This window comes from Podarcis pityusensis (genome assembly GCF_964106645.2).
Source record: "Podarcis pityusensis genome assembly, chromosome: 10".
Lineage (NCBI taxonomy): Eukaryota > Metazoa > Chordata > Lepidosauria > Squamata > Lacertidae > Podarcis > Podarcis pityusensis.
The window spans coordinates 8,997,454-9,019,212 of NC_138035.1; the positions used below are offsets into that span (position 1 = coordinate 8,997,454).

The following is a 21,759-nucleotide window of genomic DNA, read 5'->3' on the forward strand; positions in this document are numbered from 1 at the left end:
TATTAAAAAATTTCCCTATACAGGGCTGCAATATCTTCTAAAATTGTCTAATTGTTTGTTTCCTTGACATCTGATGGGAGGGCATTCCACAGGGCAGGAACAATTTAAAGTGTTGGTGTTGACCTTTAAAGCCCCCAACAGATTCGTCCCTGTATACATGAAGGAGTGTCTCCACCCCCATCGTTCATCCAGCTCTCAAGGCCTTCTGGCAGTTCCCTCTCTGCGAGAAGTGAGGTTACGGGGAACCAGGGAGAGGGCCTTCTCAGTAGTGGTGCCCGCCCTGTGGAATGCCCTCGCATCAGATGCCAAGGAAATAAACAACTACCTGACTTTTGGAAGACATCCTGTTTAAGGAAGTTTTTAATGTTTGATGTTTTGTAGTGTTTTTAATATTCTGTTGGAAGCTGCTCAGAGTGGCTGGGGAGGCCTGGCCAGATGAACAGGTATAAATAAATTATTATTATTATGCTCAGATCTTGCTTGTGAGTTTCCCACGGGCATCTGGTTGGTCACTGTGAGAAAAGCATCTGGGTTGGACAGGCCATTGGCCTGATATAGAAGTCTGTTCTCATGTTCACTTAGGAGTTGCCACAGAGAAGGTCCTCTCCTGGTCTGCCATCAGTCTCCTGAGGGCAGCAGACCTACAAAAACATCCCCTATTCTGATCGGAATCCCCAGTGGGGTCTGCAGGGAAGGGGGGTCTCCCAGAAATTAGGGGGGCAAGTCATTTATGGCTTTAAACACTTAACAGGAATACCTTGAACTGGGCCAGAAAGCAAACTGGCAACAAATGCAGCTGTTACAAAACCCTGAGGGTCATCTAGTCCAACTCCCTGCAATGCAGGAATCTCAGCTCAAGCATCCATGACAGATGGCCATCCAATCTCTGCTTAGAAACCTCCAATGAAGGAGAGTCCACCACCACACGAGGGAGACCGTTCCACTGCCAAAACAGCTCAGAAAGTTCTTCCTGATGTTTAGCTGGAATCTCCTTTCTTGTAGCTTGATAGTCCACCCTTTTCTCCTACTCTTTTGAATGCCTCCCCTTTCCCAATAAAATGTGGATAAATTTGGGTGGACAGGTCCATCCACACACGTCCAGGTTCAAGCATGGTGTTTACGAACCCCTGAAGCTACCTCCACGATCCCAGAAACAGCCCCTGGTCTATTTCAAAACACCACATCAGCATCTGCATTAAAAAAATAAAATGTGTTTGGTTTTTTCCCCCTTCTAAATCACAAAACAGCAATAACGACAACAATAAAAATAGCAGCGAGAGCGGCAATAAAAACCAGAGAAACAGAAGGAACAAAACAAATGATCCATTAAAAAGTGCAGGAGATTAAAATTGTCTTCACCTGGCATTGCAAAGCTTGCAAAAGAGTCGCCAGCCCCAGGTCCTTGGGGAGGTCATTCCATAACTGGGGTGTCACCATCAAAACAGCCTCACCTCTGGCAGAATTTGCACCCAGAGCACGGCCTCCAACCCAGACTGTTAGAAACGGGGGGAAATGCATATAATCACCGGTAATGTGATCAGCGACTTATGAGCTGTACAAAGTCTGTGGCGGATTCACTAGTAGGAGTAGAGGAGGAATCTGACTCATTTTGCAAATCAAGGCAAATCTAGCAAATAAGCGCTTTTTTAGCGATATGTGATTTAAAAAACCCCCACAGCCATCCTTTAAAAGTTGCACTTTTCTGTTGCTGCAGTTTTGTATCGCAGATCTCCAGACGAGGAACGTGTTAAAAATGCATATAGTTGAGTGAAATGAGCCTAAAAATCCACAAAAATATAACACATTGTATTAGGAAGCATTGCATAGCAGAAATTGACTTCATAGGCAAAACAGCATACAAAAAAAAATTCAGTTGGGAGAAATTTGCGCAAAAATGCATTCCAGTAACCGAGTCTGGAAGTCACCATTGCATGAAGCATATTATATTGGCATAAATATTTTCCCCCAAAAAATGACCCCTGAATTTTATTGATATTGATGCTGCATTTTATGTTGTATTTTATGCTGTTTTTAAGTCACATTTTAATCAATGTTTATTTGCTGTTACCCACCCTGAGCCCAGTTTTTAAACCAGGAAGGGCAGGGTATAAATTATTATTATTATTATTATTATTATTATTATTATTATTATTAAACCCAACCATTTGTCATTAAGGGGCACCCCTTCCCTTTACCCCAGGAGGTATAAAACTCCTGTGAGGCTTTCATGAAATGTGGAGAAATGTGTTCAGTGCCCTCCCCCCAACTTTGTGGGTTTTTAAATTTTTGACTCAGGGATGTGTTAGTTGTACTTTCCTGTCCGTTCAAGTAAAGCTGAAACATCCTAGTTGTTCAAGTGCCAAGATGAGTTTTGGCTTCTTTGCTAAAAGCATCCCATGGCTCCGTGTTCCTGCCGCAGCAGCAATCAGTCCCCCGGCGTGATAATAATACATATTTGCTGCCACCTTCTCCTCTTCAAAGTGTGATGTGGCGTGTGAGCTAATTAACCCTGCCAGGTAGGGGAGTGCTACTAAATAACTCGCTGCGCACTCCATCCCAGGAGATCGCTCCCACTCCCCGCCCATCCTAACCAAGCTCCAAGTGGGAGTTACCGCAGGGAACGGATTCCACAAGGATGGATATTTTAACTGCAAAGTCACAGGCAGAAAACGTTCTTAGAGATAACTGCTGGAAACCATAGAGGTCAAGGGCAAAGCTCTGGGAACACAATAGTGTGGTTTGTCATCAGCGACTCCAAGGCGCCTTGAATCCAGAACCCAGTTTCTGGAAGTCACAGGAGAGGAGAGAACGCTCGGAGTCCTCTTCCAGCAGAGAAGAGAACAGAAAAAAGCATACCAAGAACTCTGGCCAATAGACCGTAAGTTTCAGTAGTGGGAGTGGTCCCTACTCGCAAATCAATAGTCAATTGTAACAAAAACTAATCCATTTGAAAGTATGTATTCTGACAAGGATTACAAACTCAAATAGAGATTACAAACTCAGAGATTACAAACTCAAACTCATAAGGATATGTATAACACAATAATTCATTACAGAATTAGAGATAAGAGTTTATGAGTAGAGATAAGTTCATGTTAGTCCATAGTCAGATTCGATGTGAAGGTCTTAGTTTCAATCATTGAGCAGAAGTCAGAAGTCAATTATGGATCAGAAAGCAGGACAGGGCCCTGTTTCAATGTATTCACCTTCATCAGCTGGAAGTATCAAACATTACATGGTTTCTGATCCATAATTGACTGGAATAGTTTTTGTTACAATTGACTATTGATTTGCAAGTAGGGACCACTCTCACTACTGAAACTTATATTGGCCAGAGTTCTTGGTGTGCTTTTTTCTTGGTATATTTAATAACAAGAACTCCAACTTATTTAACGAGAAGGGAACAGAGGCATGCAAATATTGGCACAATAATGAAGGAGCGATGAAGGAGAAAGCTGTTCAGTCCACGTTTAAAAGTGAACTGATCCAATTCATTTCCCCTATACAGATCCAGTTCATTTCCCCTATACATACCTGAAGCGTATGTAACCTGAGGTGCCACTGTAATTATATGCAGATTGGAACACAGGGATCAATTGGATTATTGGTTGGTTGGCATCAGTCTGCCTCGGGAGACAACAGGGAAGTGCGCCTTTGCTGATGAAGTCAAACTGTTGGAAGGCGACAGCGCCTGCTGTGGCTGTAGAGACCAATACAGGAGAGACATGTTTTGTTGCAGCTGGGGCAGAGGATGGCACCCAGTTGTGCTGCTGCAGATGCACCACAGTGTTTCTTCTCTCTGCGTTCCTCCCAGTGGTCATACCTCCTCTGGTCACTGCTGTGGATGCACAAACCTGTTTGTCTGTCTCCAGACATTGCAGTCATCTGCAAGGGATTCCCTGGCGGGGTTGATGTGCCCAGCCTCCATGCCACATTTGCAGACTTCTTTGTAATGCAGAGTTGGTCTGCCAACGGGCCTGGTGCCTGAAGCTAGCTTCCTGCAGAGGCAGTCCTTGGGGATCCTGCCATCTTCCATTCTGCGGACCTGACCAAGCCAGCGCAGAAGTCACTAGAGGTCATACCTTCTTAGACATTCAGGGCTACCCCTGCTCAGAAGCCAAGCTTGTTGATCAGCATGCAAGGCCATCTCTGCCATTAAGCAAAAGGCCCTGGATCGATTGACTTTATTGCTCCAGCCCCAGAGCTTTTACAATATTCGCATGCTGCCATTAAGCAATACGATAAACAATAAAAGCCAAGCCCTTCTGAAGAGCAATAGACTCTTCTGACATAGCGCCAACCTTCCTAGTCATGCATTTAAACAGCATTTTCATGACAATCCTTCAGTTCAGAATCCACAAGCAGGTTGGTGGCAGCTGTTTCAAACAGCATCAAGCAAGGCTGGCTCTGGGGTCCTGAACATGTCTAACCCAGGGTCAGCTCCACAAGGTTAAGAGGGCAAAACAAACCATGTGCATATCTGGGATTAAGTCCCACTGGCCTTGTTGATGTGTCCCTCTGAGCAGACGTGAAGAATTGCAGCGCACATAGCTTCTGGGGCAGTTTTATGGAGAGGGCTGTGAGGAGAACCTGAGCTTACAGGGTTAAACAGCTCAGAGTGTACGCCCTGCCTATTATTGGGAGGGGGGAGATTCTGCGTCATATCCGAGAGTCTAAACCCTTTGTTTTTCTCTACTTTCACTTTTGAGGAGAGAGGACGTGTTTTTCACGATGCTGTTCACTGTGATAGATAATGGATAGTCTGCTGTAAATAAAAACTGCTTCTAGCTGCTAATATCCTGAGTGGACTTTATTTAAGCACACTGAAGAATGCACTGGAGTTTTGCAGCTTTCTCTTACCGCTGCTGATCTCTGCGTGTTGCTCAGAGCCTTTGGAATGTGGCCTTTGAAGTCCGGAGGCCTGGCCAGTAGCTGCGCAGCCGAAGCGGGCTGGACGCCAGGATTTATCTGAGCAATAAATCTTCTTCAGAAGGGCTCCAGTGCTGATACTGGCGAGCAGCTGGATGTTTACATCACATGATGGAGCTAACTGTGAGACAGGAAGTCACAGGGATTTCACAGAGCTTTGTTCTTTGTGTAATATGAGACCTTCCTGTTGCTTGTGTGAAGGAAGTCTGAGTCAGTTGCTCGGAGAAGTCTGAGTGAACGGACATGTTTTTTGTATAGTTGTACAGTCAGAAATAAAGTAGAGATGTAACAGATTAACCAGCTGCTTGTTCGCAGCTGCGTAGTACTCATATCCCAACAGTTTTATGGAGAGGGCTCCAGTGCTGATACTGGCGATGGTCACTGCTGCTTTTGCAAACACACTCCCAGCTTCCCATCCCTGCAATTTCAATTATACTGTGTGTTGCATTTGTAGGCTAGGAGCCTCTCTGCCCCTCTGTCTCTCGTTCTCTCAGCCGCCTGCCATTGTTCACCTGCCCTGCATGCAGAAGGTCCCAGGTTCAGCTCTCAGCCTCTCCAGGTAGGGATTGGAGAGTCATCTACCTGGAATCCTGGAGAATTGCTGTCAATCAGTGCCTGGCAGATAGAAGGGGAAGAAATGGAGGCAGTGAGAAGTTTTACTTTCTTGGGCTCCGTGATCACTGCAGATGGCGACAGCAGCCACAAAATTAAAAAACGCCTGCTTCTTGGGAGAAAAGCAATGACAAACCTAGACAGCATCTTAAAAAGCAGAGACATCACCTTGCCGACAAAGGTCCGTATAGTTAAAGCTATGGTTTTCCCAGTAGTGATGTATGGAAGTGAGAGCTGGACCATAAAGAAGGCTGATCACCAAAGAATGGATGCTTTTGAATTATGGTGCTGGAGGAGACTCTTGAGAGTTCCATGGACTGCAAGAAGATCAAACCTTTCCATTCGGAAGGAAATCAGCCCTGAGTGCTCACTGGAAGGACAGATCCTGAAGCTGAGGCACCAATACTTTGGCCACCTCATGAGAAGAGAAGACTCCCTGGAAAAGACCCTGATGTTGGGAAAGATGGAGGGCACAAGGAGAAAGGGACGACAGAGGACGAGATGGTTGGACAGTGTTCTCGAAGCTACCAGCATGAGTTTGACCAAACTGCAGGAGGAAGTGGAAGACAGGAGTGCCTGGTGTGCTCTGGCCCATGGGGTCACGAAGAGTTGGACATGACTAAAGAACAGCAACAAGTGCAGATAACCCTGAGCTAGTTGGGCCCATGGTCTGACTCTGTATAAGGCACCTCCCCATGTAGGTTTTGCTTTTTGAAGGGCTTCTGGTTATACGTGAGTGTCATGGCGCCCTGTGTCAAACGAAGGAGTCCGTTTCGCCCTTGGCACTTTGCATCTGGAAGTGCACTATGAGCAACAGCAAGGCAGCCAGCACTTTCTGTGGGGGACCATGATGAGTAGGTAGCAAGCTGGCAATGTGGTGGGGGCAATGAAGAAAGGGAGCAGGCAGACTTGTTCCGTTCCAGTTCTGAGAGAATGCATAATGAAACCCCGCTCTCAGTGCTATTTGATCATGAACCAAGTGCAATTAAGCCAGCTCTGTCTGTGCCTTTAAAGGAGGTGGATAATGTGCAGTAATCATGTGTGAATTAGCTGTTCCATAAGAATTGGGAAAATCCCAAGTGCACAGAAACAACAAAAAATCAATTTCATGCCACATTCACTTTTCAGCAAGGTGGAAAGATCCTACGAAGTAAAGGGGGAGAGCTTCTCTCATCTCTACCTGCCTCATTTATGGTTCTCCTGATCCAATGGAGGTACTGAATTTTCTAAAGCCACCTTGGGGAACCTCAGCTTCACAGGCCTAGCTAGACCCAGTTTCGCCCACAAAGACCTTCCTCAAAGCCATACCCATCTGCTTTGCTTCTGACGCCACATGCAGTGTCAGGTGTGGGCCGGGAATGAATGTGGCTCCTCAGGAACCACCGTGAACTTAACATGAGCGTAGCGTGATCTCCTGATTGTCCTTTGCAATCAGGTCTCCCTGTTGACACCACTCATTATGATGTCAGGTGACTGACAGGTGAACTGTTGAAGGACTTGACCTGCCAGCTCATTCCAGCTCCCCACACCATATACGGAAATGATAGTGCTGCTAGGACAGCGGTTCTCAACCTGTGAGTCCCCAGATGTTGTTGGACTACAACTCCCATCATCCCTGAGCTCTGGCCTTGCTAGCTAGGGGTGATGGGAGTTGTAGTCCAACAACATCTGGGGACCCACTGGTTGAGAAAGACTGTCTTTAGGAGGATAGGCCCATATATGATGTCAAGTGTAAGGAAGGCAGTTGTGACTTGGTTGCAGGGACCGGCAGGGTTCCGAAGAGTGTGTGGTGAGGCAGGGGACCTGGGTAGTGACCCAGGAGAGGGGACAAGTGATTTATGGAGTTGGATATCACCATACATCCCATCCCCCCCCCCATGAGAGCAGAGTGAGAATTTTGAGTGCCATGCTCTTGCATGATTTTGGAGTGAAATCTTGTTTTTTTTTGCATCTGCAATCTTGCATGGCACCCCAAAATGTGTGTTTTGGGGTACCGTGACCCACCAAAGCACTTTTTCTGGGTTTGCAATCGCACAGGTCACATGACTCACACAGCAGTGCAGACCTGGGAGATGGCGTCCCAATTTTGGGCCATGTCGCGTTGGAGGGTATTTGCCACCTGCAAGGCAGGAGGGAGAGTCAGGGCAGTTCTAGGTGGCAGGGCAGGGTTCCACTGTTGCCACCATTGTGCCATTGGGCTCAAACATGTGGACAGCTGCCTAGAGGCTAGAAGGCTCTGTGTTCATCCAGAGCACCATGGAAGCTGCTGTAAGCGTTTCTTTTGGCAGTAAAGGGTTACCTGTCAGATGTGTGCCTTCCTTATCTAGGGTGGGATGGACACTTGCAGAAAATGGCTCTGTGGGCCACATAAATTTGGCCCATGGGCTGGAGGTGGTTCTCCCTGCCTGTTTTTACAGGACAAAGATGGGATGTGTTTACTAAATGACTTTGAAATTGGCCTTTGTGGGTTTTTAAAAATTTATTTAACATGCATTTTTCTGTTATTGATTTTAATATAAATTTGGGCTTTGTTTGTGTAATAATTAGATATCATGTCGACTTGTTGGATATGCTCAGTTTTTAAGTTTGCACAGAGAGCGCTTGGAATCAGGCATGGCAGAAATATAACAAAAGAGCGAGTGACGAACTGAAAAAGCCCCGTAGCATGTTCTGAAACAGCAAGGAATTTGAATGAGTTGTTGGTGCAATGGAAAAGGCCTCCTCTGAGTTATCCTGGGAGACTTGGCGTATCTCTGTGGAGACCCAAGACATTCCATCTGCACTCCCATGGGCTGCTGCTGTGTGCATGCGCCTCAGCGCACGGAGTCGTGCGGGCCTGCCGGTCTCTGCTTGTTGCCTGCTAGACAGATGTTATTCTTTTAATTAAGGGCACTGGTGGTAATAAAATCCCCGTAGAATCCATGAAGGATTCACAGCCTTAAGCTGTGCTCGGGTTAACGCAGGAGTGTGCGATGCAGTCGAGGGGAACTGATGCTAAATCAAGTCGGGAGACATATGGACCCGGTTAAAGACCAGTCCCATTCCTCTCTTCCTCACATCATACTTTTGCCTTGGGTTAATTACTCATCTCTCGGCCTTGCAACATATTTTTTCCCCAGCTGCTACCTCCGAGGCTGTTTCTCTGGGCCCAGGGAGAGTGAAAACGGATGGTGTGAGAGGCCAGTGCCACATTCTCTCGATACGCTTGCAGGGATTTATCACCATATAACACCGGTCCTGAGAGATCGGCATTGGCTCCCAGTACATTTCCGAGCACAATTCAAAGTGTTGGTGCTGACGTTGAAAGCCCTAAACGGCCTCGGTCCAGTATACCTGAAGGAGCGTCTCCACCCCCATTGTTCAGCCTGGACACTGAGGTCCAGCTCCGAGGGCCTTCTGGCGGTTCCCTCGCCGTGAGAAGTGAGGTTACAGGGAACCAGGCAGAGGGCCTTCTCAGTAGTGACACCCGCCCTGTGGAACGCTCTCCCATCAGATGTCAAGGAAATAAGCAACTATCTGACTTTTAGAAGACATCTGAAGGCAGCCCTGTTTAGGGAAGTTTTTAATGTTTAATGCTGTATTGTGTGCTTAATATTCGGTTGGGAGCCTCTCAGAATGGCTAGGAAAACCCAGACTGATGGGCGGAGTATAAATAATAAATTATTATAAATTATTATTATCCTTAGCACCTTTTTGGACCATAGAACTCATCCACACCATGCCTCATGCTTCCCCCCATCTTCTTCCCCCCAAAGATGATATTTAGATCATAAACTCCCTGAGGCAGGGACTAGTACTTGAACTGAACTCCATCAGCAGACATTAGCTGATTATGCCAAGGTTGCAGGTTCGTTCCCCATGTGGGACAGTTGCATATTTCTTTTCTTTTCTTTTGGAAATAATTTTTATTGATTTTACAAAATAAATCTCACCTTTAAATTTTGAAATCAAGATTCTTCCAAATCTTAGGACTTTCCTCCTCCCCTCCATGGGTCCTTTATAAATCAACTGCATATTATAGTTCTTCCACATTATGGTTCTCCAAAATATCCAGAGTCTTTGTAACATTGCAGGAGTTACTAAAAGCCTGCCAAAGAGCTCAAGTGATTACAGTGTTCTTTAAAGTACAGTCTGTATTTGTGCCATTCCCTATTGAGGTTTTGATCCCCCTGATTTCTGATTTTCCCTGTTAGTCTTGCCATCTCTGCATACTCTAATAATTTCATCTGCCAGTTCACTTTTGTCGGCATTTTCGACTCTTTCCATCGCTGGGCAAGGCATATTCCTACCTTGCAGGGGGTTGATCTAGAATCAGTGTCTCTTCCAAGCCTGCAATTCTGTGACTCCAGATATAGATACAGATATATAGATACAGATATAGATATAGATATAGATATAGATTATATAGATATAGATATAGATATAGATATAGATATAGATATAGATATAGATATAGATATAGATATAGATATAGATATAGATATAGATATAGATATAGATATAGATATAGATGATATAGATAGAGATAGAGATAGAGATGAGATAGAGATAGAGATAGAGATAGAGATAGAGATAGAGATAGAGATAGAGATAGAGATAGAGATATCTAATGCTCTCAATAAAAAAGTACAACAAAGTCCACATTAATATCAGGAAATGCAGGCTAACATCACATAAAATTAAGACTAACACTCCAGAAAAAGGAGCAAGCATCAGTTGCTCAACAATTGCCTCTGAGAATAAATGGGTCTTAAATTATGGCCTCGGACCATGTAAAAGAGGAGGAGTACCAGTAGCTCTCAATATCTTGTTGGACACCTGGTTCCTATCAGCCCCAACCAACTAGCTCAGCAATGATAGAAGTTGGAGTCCAACAACATCTGGTGGTTCACAGTTCTCCATCCTTGCTCTGAATATTGGCCCCTGCCAAAACTTTCCAGGGAGAATGCTCTGTAAACCAGGTGCCACCTCCGAAAAAGCTGTCTCCCCATTGCCTAGCTCATGGGTAGGCAAACTGAGGCCCGGGGGCCAGATCCGGCCTAATCGCCTTCTAAATCCGGCCCGCGGACGGTCCAGGAATCAGCGTGTTTTTACATGAGTAGAATGTGTGCTTCTATTTAAAATGAATCTCTAGATTATTTGTGGGGCATAGGAATTCGTTCATTCCCCCCCCCCCAAAAAGTATAGTCCACAAGGTCTGAGGGACAGTGGACCGGCCCCCTTCTGAAAAAGTTTGCCAGCCCCTGCTAGCTGCTTAACCTTTGAAGATGAGAGCATCCAGTGGGAGGACATCAAAGGAGACCAGAAATTTAGGGCAGATTTACATGGAGGAAAGCAGTCCTTTGTGTACCCAGTTCCCGAGGATTCCTGCATTGCAGGGGGTTGGACTAGATGTCCCTTGGGATCCCTTCCAACTCTATAGTTCTGTGATTCTCACTGCGTGCACCGATCTCATCAAAATGCTCTTTCTGTGCATGAGGAACGAATGCAGCAAACTCTACAGAGCATAGTTCTCTGGAAAGTGCACTTAACATCCATGGAAACCATGCTGGGGGGAAACCGGCGGGGTTGAGATGCTGTTCGCAAGGCCCCCGCCAATTGTCAGCTAATTGTGTTTGGTTTGCTCAAAGATAAATTGCGGTGTAACTCAACATTCGCCGTAATGTAATGTGCAGAAATCACAGGGTACGTTTGGCCCTGCAATTGTATGCCGATTAGTAGACACAGAGCTTTGCCTCTGCCTGAGGCTTGGGGCTTTGGGTTTCTCCAAGCTATACTTCCAGAGAATATTAGCTTTCATTTTTTAAAAACAATAATAATAAATGAATAGAGTTTCCGATCGTCATGGATGAGAAGACAAGCTATAGGCAGGAAAGCCTGATCAAATATCGAAAGGCAGAAAGCTGGCTGAAGGACACAATTGGTGGTCAGGAACCCGGGCATCAATGCCCTTCAAAACACTTAGTTCATCTCCACGTCAAGCAAAATTAAGGAGTGGAGAGCCGAACCGTACTAATTTTCAAAAGATCTGCAGTGAACTGTGGTCATCCGAAAGCCCCAGTGTTACTATACCCACTAGTCCCCATTGTTGTTGTTTAGTCGTTTAGTCATGTCCGACTCTTTGTGACCCCATGGACCAGAGCACACCAGGCACTCCTGTCTTCTACTGCCTCCCGCAGTTTGGTCACACTCATGCTGGTAGCTTCGAGAACACTGTCCAACCATCTAGTCCTCTGTCGTCCCCTTCTCCTTGTGCCCTCCATCTTTCCCAACATCAGGGGCTTTTCCAGGGAGTCTTCTCTTCTCATGAGGTGGCCAAAGTATTGGAGCCTCAGCTTCAGGATCTGTCCTTCCAGTGAGCACTCAGGGCTGATTTCCTTCAGAATGGAGAGGTTTGATCTTCTTGCAGTCCATGGGACTCTCAAGAGTCTCCTCCAGCACCAGAATTCAAAAGCATCCATTCTTCGGCGATCAGCCTTCTTTATGGTCTAGCTCTCACTTCCATACATCACTACTGGGAAAAACATAGCTTTAACTATACGGATCTTTGTTGGCAAGGTGATGTCCCCATTAGTAACATTCAAAGAGAGTTTGGTGGGGAAGGCGCCCCTTTAGTAGTGAAACACCTGAGGAATGTCAAGGGAAAGCGGGGAAGATGAAGTGATAAAAATCCTGGTGATATTTACATGTGTGTGTTAGAATCCCATTCCTACCATGGTGTCAGGGGAGATATGTGCAAAAATTGCCACCACCATTTCCAGTAGCCAGAGCAGCAGGTGTGATTTCTCTCCTTTCTTTCTTTCTCTCCCTCCATACATCCCTTCCCCTACTTTTAGTACACTTACGATGGGACGGAGATTAACAGCTTGCCAGTGGAGCTGACAGTCGTGTGGAATGGGGATTTCAACATTGACAACCCGGCGCAGAACAAAGGTAACGAATCATTTCGACTTGTCCTTGGAAGTGGTAACCTTAGCAACTGGCTGCATCACTCTGCACACTTCCTAACAAAGCACTCGACGCTTCCCTTCCCCGTCTGCTACAAGGCTTTATTTATGTTCTCTGCAAATTGCTTAAAAAAAATAAAATGTTCTGTTTTTCTTCCCCTCTCTCTTTCTTGTTGAGCACCTGAAACAAATAAAGCTCCGCTTGCCCCTTCCCCCCTGAGCATTTTAAAGCCAAACTTTCTACTCTCCAAATCCTCTTGACTTGAGTAGCTCATTTCAGTGATTGTTGCCAGCAGCTTAGTTTGGATCTGCCCAAGTCAGTTTTTTTCCTGCTGAAGCAGTTTGCAACTTCTTTTTTAAATACGACTCAAAATAATAACAAATATGGGTCAGTCGCATTGACCTCTTTCTGATTTCACACACTCCTTTCCTGGAGGCAGAAAACTGGGTTTGTGGGAATTTGTGGGAGCAGGAGGCGGGAAGGCAAAATTGGGGGGGGGGTAGTGGTACACAGTTGACAGCTGCTGTAAGGAGCCCTCTAGGTACAGTGAGTTCAGTCCCTCACCCTAATTTTTGCCCCCAAAATCAACACCCAGTTTCACCAGGAAAGGTGCCCCCCTGATTCATTCTGTAGGCATTGCGGGGGTTCGGACTAGAGAACCCTTTGCATCCCTTCCAATCCTACAGTTCCATGATTCTCTGCACTGAGAAACTGATACTTTCAACTGGTAATGGAAAGTGAATAGGGAGGAAGTCTTATGCACATCTTCGGTCGGAGAGTCCTTCCCTGTATCAGTGATGAGGTATAGATTTAAGATTTCAGAATCGGTTTCCTAGCTGCTGGCGTCTTTATACCTTCCATAGATAAGCTATTGAATTTGTGGACACAAGATGTGGTGCTGGTCACCAACTTTGGAAGAGCAGACAAATTCATATAAGGCTGTTAGTGGCTATGAGTCATAATAGATACCTTCCACCTTCATTATCAGAGGTGCTTCTTAATACCAGTCAGTGGTGTACCATGGGTTGCCAATGCCCGGGGCAAGGCAAATATCCTTGGCACCACCCTCTAATAGTGTGGAACAAAGGTGCAATAGCTTGCGACCTAACTCGAGTGGCAGCCGCAGCGCCCAATGAGCATCCAGCAATCGAGCACTGCGAAAAACAGGATGGAGGATTGGTCAGGAGCGGGTACCTTTATAAAGCCCATGTGGCGGGCACCCTAGCAACCGGCCATTGTCCATATCCACTCCTCAGTTCACCCATACAGTCATTTGGAGATTTTCTGAATGAGGGGATGGCGCATTATTTTAAAATATATTTTTACTACTTCTGCTAATTTTCTTTTGAAATCTTGCACCCCAAAGAATTTTGCTCCCAGGGCAAGTGCCCCGTGGCCCCACCCACGCTATGCCACTGATGCCAGTTGTTGGGGAGCACCAGTGGGCGAGCGTCCTGCTTGTGGGCTGTCCCCAGCCATCTGGTTGCCCCCTAGTGGGAAACAGGACTCTTGACTAGATAAACCTTCCAGTCCGATCTAGTGGGAATCTTGCTGCATTGTTTGACTTGACCGCAGAAGGCTTATTGGCTGCTGCTCCTTTGCCGCAGTTCTGCAGATCAAAGCACCTGAGAGGGCATATATGGGGTAAGGCGATCTCATGGGTAAATGCCGCCTCAACAGGCTTGTGCTTTCCTCTCCCAACAGTCCACCTGTACAAATGCGGGGCCATGCGAGACAGCTGCGGCCTGTGCCTGAAAGCAGACCCGGACTATGAGTGTGGCTGGTGCGAAGACCAGAACCGGTGCACCTTGAAGCACCATTGCCCCATCCTGGAGAACCGGTGGCTGGAGCTCTCTGGCGCTGGGGGCAAATGCACCAACCCCAAGATCACAGAAGTAAGTCGTCCTGAAACTCCCTCTTCCATTCCCCATACCCTTGTTTTCTGCACCCTGCCTAGCCATGAAGACCTATGATCAGTGGCGTAGCATGGGAAGGGGGTCACAGGGGCGGTCTCCCTGGGTGCTAAATTGTTAGGGGGCATAAAATTACAACCCCTGATGCTGCCTCAATACAGCTGTGTGCTTCTATTGCTGTGCTCTATTGAAAACGGCTTCTCTGTGCAAACCAGGAAGTGACCTCTCCAGGCAATGGAACGACTCTTCTTTTCTTATCTCTACGGCTGCAATCTTTTGGGTGGCCCGCAACCCTTGCTATGCCACTGGCTATGATGGATGAGTAATAATCCACCAAATAGGATTCTCCTTCAGCCTTACCACTCAACTGGAGATGCCAAGGACTGGGCCTGGGCTGTTCTGTATCCGAAACAGGAGCTTTGCTACTGAGCTATGGTGTTCGGCCCCCCTCCCAGATTCAGCTTTTCTGCACAGGCAGCTTCCTGAGGTGTGATCCTGCTCTTCGATAGTGACTTGCTGTCATCTGGCTCATGCAGGATGTCCTAAAGAACAAGGCTACTATAAGGATGGTCCTTCTGCTTCCTTCTGGTTCTCTGATCCCAAGAACGATGGCCCCGCTTAGAACTCGCTTGGGCTGTGCGCAATTCCTTCTCAGATGCTGTAACTCAAGAAGCATGGCTCCTCGCAGCTGTGAAAGTGAGCCCAGGAGACTGTGGTTTAACTGGAGCTGCTGTGCCAAACAGCTAGATCAAAGCGCTGCCTTATATCATCCCTGCTCCCATGTCGCATGCAGTCCTCACCAGAGAGGATGCAGAAGTTCACAGGTTTCAAGAAGATTTGCCTTGGAAGCAGGGATGTCTCCAAAGAGCCTCTTTGAAGAGTTGCCCAGACGTTGGAGGGGGGAAGCAGGATCTTGGAGTGTGCTTTATAATTATTATTTTTTCCAGATAAAATTTGCAATTTGTTTTTCTTGAAATACATCACCACCAGGCGCCTAACAAGACATTGTTCTCCATTCTGCCCTGAGTCTGTAATCTGCAGCGCTCTTTCCATTGCACTGCAGTTCGCCATCTGCCCCAAACTATCCTACATGTGGTGGAATTCTGTAACCTAATTTACACAATTTTGTGAACTGTGTAACCTAATTTACACAATTAATTTGGTGAATTATCCCATTTAATTCAAAATAAATGCAATTCAAATAGGGGAGGCTGAAAGCTGCAACCAAAGATAGCACCCACCATATTTGTTGGGTTGATTTTTGTTCTGGACAGGAGTTGAATGAGCCAACATTGACAATTTCTGCTCCTGTTTTCTGTTTATTGCCAGAATTCTCTGACATCCCTAATCAGCCCAGAATGATATAGAGTCATACCTCGAGTTACAGACGCTTCAGGTTTTGTGTTGTCGGGTTACAGACCCGCCAAAACCTGGAAGTACCAGAACGGGTTACTTCTGGGTTTTGGGGGTTGCGCATGTGCAGAAGCGCTAAATCGTGCTTTGCGCATGCGCAGAAGCACTGAATTGCAACCCACGTGTGCGCAGACGCACCGCTGTGGGTTGCAAACGTGCATCCCACATGGATCACGTGCGCAACCCAAGCGTCCACTGTGCAGTTGAAATCCCTGGTTAGACAGGTTTCCCAGGCTTTTCAAACATATAAAAACCTGCAAAGCCTTTTTGAGCAGAGAACATGGCAAGTCAGGAAGAATTAATTTAAGGTCCTGGTCTAGGGGTTCAAGTGCAGGTGAGAGAAACAGAATGCTCCTTCAAACCTTTGTAAAATATGATTCTATGATATATATATTGTGTGTGTGTGCACATTAAGGCTGCAGTCCTGTACATATTTGTGAGAATAAGTCCCCTTGGACTTGCTTTTGAGGAAACACATTGACAATCCATCAATAAGCCCGCAAGTGAGATTTGTTCACTTCCGGAGACTAAAAAATATACCCTTGATTTTCGAGAGACACAATGAAAAACTTCCAAACGACCCTCATTGTTATGCATGTGAATTAATATGCACGGAACTTCATGTATAACACTGGTGGGATCTAAATAAAAAAAAAATCCTTCCAGTAGCACCTTTAAGACCAACTAAGTTAGTTCTTGGTATGAGCTTTCGTGTGCAAGCACACTTCTTCAGATACACTGAAACAGAAGTTGCCAGATCCTTCTATATAGTGAGAAGGTGGGGAGGGGTATTACTCAGAAGGGTGGTGGGAATGGGAGATTGGCAGATAGCTGAGATGAGCCTGCTGACGACTCTTAACGACTGTAATAGGTCTTACAGGAAAAGGCAAGGGGTGAGAAGGTGAGAAATGGCTTAGTCATGTATAATGGGATAAGAATCCAATGTCTTTGTTCAAACCAGGTGTCTCCATGGTTTTAAGTTTGGTAATGAGTTGCAATTCAGCAGCTGGTGGGATCTGAACTGCCTGCGACTATCCAGGAAGGAGTCCTCAGGGTAATGGTGAAGAGCTCAGCGAAAATGTCAACTTGGTGTGCAGAAAGCGCATCCCAAGTAAGGGATTATTAGAAAAGGGATAGAAAATTAAAAAGGCCAATATCATAATGCCTTAATAATAAATCTTATGGCATAGGCATATTTTGAAAACTGGTTGCACCCATTTCAAAAGTGTTTTATAGAACTAGAAGAGGTGCGGAAAAATAAAAGCTCACTTTCGAAGCTCACTTCCAGGGCTAGAATCATAGATTCGTAGAGTTGGAAGTGAGCCAAAGATCGTATTGTTAGCCCAGAAATGGAAACAAGAAGAAATTCTGAAGAAAGAAGAATGGCAGACGAAATTAATGGACTATGCAGAATTGGACAAAATGACAGGAAGGATTCGAAACCTGCGGGACCAGAGATTTACAGAAGATTGGAAGAAGTATATGAATTATTTGAAGAGCAACTGTAATCAACAAATTACGCTAGTAGGACTACAAGAAGTTGTGTAAGGAGAAATATACAAAGTGTTACAAAGTAGAAAAAGATAGAGATATTGGTTATGAGTTTGAAATGTAATAGGGAAAATAAGAAATGCATACTAAGAGATTAGATTGGAAATTTTTCAGACAGGATTGATGGAAGTCAAAAATTTGAATAAGATGTAAAAGTATGTTTAATTACTGTTGAAAATGATATGTTAAAAAAAAACCTAATAAAATTATAGAGAGAGAGAGAGAGAGAGAGAGAGAGAGAGAGAGAGACGTGCGGAAAGAGCGAACAAAACAATAAAGCGCTCAGAGCAAAACGTTCTGGGTTTGTTGTGCTTAGAAAGAAGGCGAACTCTGACCAAACATGACAGAGGTTTATATAATTAGAAGTGGGGTTCTGCTTCTGATCAGTGTTGCAGCCACCCCAATCACTGCCACCCCTTACCTCAGGTGTGGGGAACCACTGGCCCAAAGTCCCACCAGATGTTGCTGAACTGCAGCTGCAAGCAGGGTCAGTGACCTGGGCTGATATGAGATGAAGTCTGACAACATCTGGAGGGCCAAGAGTTCCTTACGCCTCTCTTACGGCTTCTGCTTTGCATCCTCCTGGAGTCCCCCTCCCCAGTGAAATAATGACACATAACACGGTTATTAAGGTTAATGGGCTAAATAAGGCCACAACTTTATTAATTACAGGTGATGAGCAGTATTGGCTTAGGCATTGGTCCTAACCGACTATATCTGACTTCAGCCCGTCCGCTAGAAGTCCGGGAAGGGTTAACCACCAGTAGGGGGAGTCCTGCTGATGTACATCAACTAGGAACTCCCCTGGGGTCACCAATAGGGGGCGTGCCTTAGGCCTTCGCCTCCCCAGGCTTTGGACACGGCCACGCCCCCCAGAATCCTTTATCGGACTACCCTTCAATATGCGGGGCAGGTGATGGCACTACCTCCCCTCTTCCATCTACAAAACAATACCAATGCCTAAACGCCAATACCCAGAAAGTTGTGACGATTTGCTATGAGGTAGGCAAAAACCAAGTGGCTGGTGCCAATTTGCCAAGTGGAAAAATTCCTACCAGGCCCCTCAGTGGTCACCAACCAAGATCAAGGAACGGAAACCTTATTGGGCGGGAGGGTTGGAAAAGCAGGAACAGCTGGCAAGCGGGAAAAGAGGGAGATCCCTGGCCGCGTCCTGCCTTAAGTAGGGCAGGCCACGCCCCCAGAGCCAGCCGATTGGCTGGCCAGGGGATGATGCAGCCAGGAATCCCCCCAATCGTGCGAGGCTGGGCTCTAGCCGCCACCCGCGTGGTGGGGCCATAAAGCCCGCAACTCCACCTCCTTTGAGGGCGGAAGCGGCTTTCTTGCCAACCCAGAATAACCCCAAAGTGGGGCATGAAAATCCAAAGGTGTCCAGTTCACTTATGGGCTCGGGTGCCCTTGTTGTTCTTCAGCATCCCTTGACACCCACACCACCACAGACACACCCTCGATTTCGCCAATCCAAGATACAGGAATGGGTGGAGGAGAAGCAGATCTCTGAAGCAGTTCCCCCAACGTCAGCTAATGGCAAATGGACTTTGATTGTTTTAAGGAGGAAGCCATCAGAGACAAGGCATCCATTTTCTTTGGTGCCTAAGATAAGATAAGGGACGCGAGTGGCGCTGTGGGTTAAACCACAGAGCCTAGGACTTGCCGATCAGAAGGTCGGCGATTCGAATCCCCACAATGGGGTGAGCTCCCGTTGCTTGGTCCCTGCTCCTGCCAACCTAGCAGTTCGAAAGCACGTCCAAGTGCAATTAGATAAATAGGTACTGCTCCGGCGGGAAGGTAAACGGCGTTTCCATGCGCTGCTCTGGTTCGCCAGAAGTGGCTTAGTCAAACTGGCCACATGACCTAGAAGCTGCATGCCGGCTCCCTCAGCCAATAAAGCGAGATGAGCGCCGCAACCCCAGAGTCGGCCACGACTGGACCTAATGGTCAGGGGCCCCTTTACCTTTACCTAAGATGAGATAAATTATCCAGAGGACGAGCACGGCCAGGTCTCTTGAAGTACTTATTAATTGCGTTTCCACCCCAGCTTTTTCTCCAACGAGCTTAAGATGGCATACACAGTTCTCTTTCCCCCTCTTCCTTTGACTCCCACAACAAACCTGTGAGGTAGGTTAGGCTGAGAGGCAGCCACTGGCCTCGATCTCCCCAGTGTGAGCTTTATGTCTGAGTGGGGATTTGAACCGTTGTCTCCCACATCCTAGTCTAACGCTCTAACCACTGCACCACACTGACAGACAGCTGTGCCCCTTTGGTGGGGGTGTGGAACACCGGCGCAGGGCCTTGCCTTTCTTTTCACCTTGCTTTAACCAGTTTTTTCCTCTCCTAGATCAGCCCGGCGAGGGGACCTCGTGAAGGAGGGACCAGGGTGACCATCCGGGGAGAAAATTTGGGCTTGGAGTTCCGGGACATTGCATCGCATGTCAAAGTAGCTGGCGTGGAGTGCATTCCTTTAGTGGACGGATACATCCCAGCAGAGCAGTAAGTAAGGGCCTCAGGGTGAAAGATGCTTTATTAAGACCTTCCGCTCTGTTGTTAGGGCAGGAATGTTTACATGAGACAACCTTGCTCTTTGTCCAACTTTCCTTGCCAGTCTCAGGTCACTGAGCCCTGAAATGAGGTGGAATAGATGGAAGGAGAGGGATGCTCCATTGTTGATGGACTAGAACTCCCATGCTGGCTGATGGGACTTGGAGTCCAACCACATCCCTGAAAGACCTCTTCCTTCCCTACAGGCCCTCTTGGATGCTGAGATTGGCAGAGAGGGACCTCTTGGTAGTTCCTCCGCCCTCAGAGGCTCGGTGTTTGTGTGTGTGGCCTGGGAAAGGGTCTTCTCTGTGGTGGCCCCTAAGCTGTGGGACTCCTTCTGCACAGAGGTGCATCTGACACCTTTGTTGTGCAGCCTCCAGCAAATGCTGAAGACACACTTCTTTACCTTGGCTTTTGACACTCGAGGTGTATGCTTTTAGGACCCACCTTATTTTTGTGATTGTAAGTTGTTTTCAGCAGTTTGTGCTTTCATGTTGTAACCCTTCCTGGGACCTTAGGGTAGAGGGCAGGTAAATACCATATTTTTCACTCTATAGGACGCACCAGACGATAAGACGCAACCAGTTTGGGGGGGAGGAAACAAGAAGAAAAAAATTTTGAACCCCAAAAGCCAGAACAGCAAGAGGGATCTGGCTTCGGGGACAGCCTTTGAAGCCTCCGCAGGGCAGTGGGGTGAAGGCATCCCGCTGCCCTGAGGAGGCTTCGTGCAGCCATCCCCAAGCTAGAACAGCGAGACGGAGCGCTGCACAACTCTCCGTCTCCCTGTTCTGGCTTCGGGGACAGCCTCTGAAGCAGCGTGGTGCCTTCACCCCGCTGCCCTGCGGAGGCTTTGTGCAGCTAACCCCAAGCTAGAACAGCAAGACGGAGCACTGACTTTGGGCTTAACCGCGCAGCCTGCATTCGCTCCATAAGACTCACACACATTTTCCCTTACTTTTTAGAAGGGAAAAAGTGTGTCTTATAGAGCAAAAAATACGGTAATAATAGTAACAGCAACAACACCTGGAAAGCCAGAGGTTCCCCACATCTGTGCTACAGCCACCTCCCAGGCTCAGCAGAACAGAGAAAACATTACCTGCTCCTAGCGGGATTGTATATGACAGTAACTAATGCAGGTGTGGCTAGCCCTAATGATGTTGGACTCCAGTTCCCATCAGCCTTAGCCAGCATAGCCAATGGTGAGGGATGATGGGAGTTGGAGCCTAGCCACAACTGAAGCACCACAGGTTGCCCTACCTGGTTTTACAGGTAGTGCTGATGTCCCTCACCTCTGCTTTGCGTGACAAGTGAGGACAAACAACATTTCCCCAGGTGTGTGTGGGAGAAACTGGGTTTGGTTCGCATTCAAAGGCAAACTTACCTCATCTGCCCCAAAACAATGCACAAATCAGAGCACAGCTGCCCTTCAAAGTTGTGCACTTCTCTGAATTTTGCAGCGCAGTTCTCCCGTTAGGTAGGGTGTGCAAAAAATGCACACACTGGAGCAAAGTGGGTGTATATATAAGTGCATATATTAGTGGAAAATAGTAATATATTGATATGCATTATATTAGGAGAAAGTGCTTTGGGGGGGGAAATGTGCAGATGAGGGGGAAATTGCCCTGAAATGCTGATGAATTTTCATGAGGACTAAAAAGGGTTCTTTTCAAACTAATGTGGCAATGTTGAGAACTGAAGAGTGGAAATGGAGACAAACCAAAGTCAATAGGTTCACTCCTCTCTACTTTTTACCCGCCTGCTTGTAGCTCAGCTCAGTAGACAATAGGCACCTGTAGCATCTCTGTCCATCATCACCAAAAGAGGTTCTGTACTGGTG

The 21,759-nt window shown here is 46.7% G+C and overlaps 1 protein-coding gene across 4 annotated transcripts in view; it reads left to right on the top strand.

Annotated features, from left to right (window-relative positions):
* PLXNA4 (plexin A4) overlaps window positions 1–21,759 on the top strand; it is a 609,453-nt gene that overhangs the window by 490,107 nt on the left and 97,587 nt on the right. For all 4 annotated transcript variants that reach the window (XM_081022606.1, XM_081022607.1, XM_081022608.1 and 1 more), the window contains 3 exons: window positions 12,378–12,474; window positions 14,194–14,384; window positions 19,723–19,874. In XM_081022606.1, coding sequence (XP_080878732.1) covers window positions 12,378–12,474; window positions 14,194–14,384; window positions 19,723–19,874 — 440 coding nt within the window. The remainder of the gene's footprint in view (window positions 1–12,377; window positions 12,475–14,193; window positions 14,385–19,722; window positions 19,875–21,759) is intronic.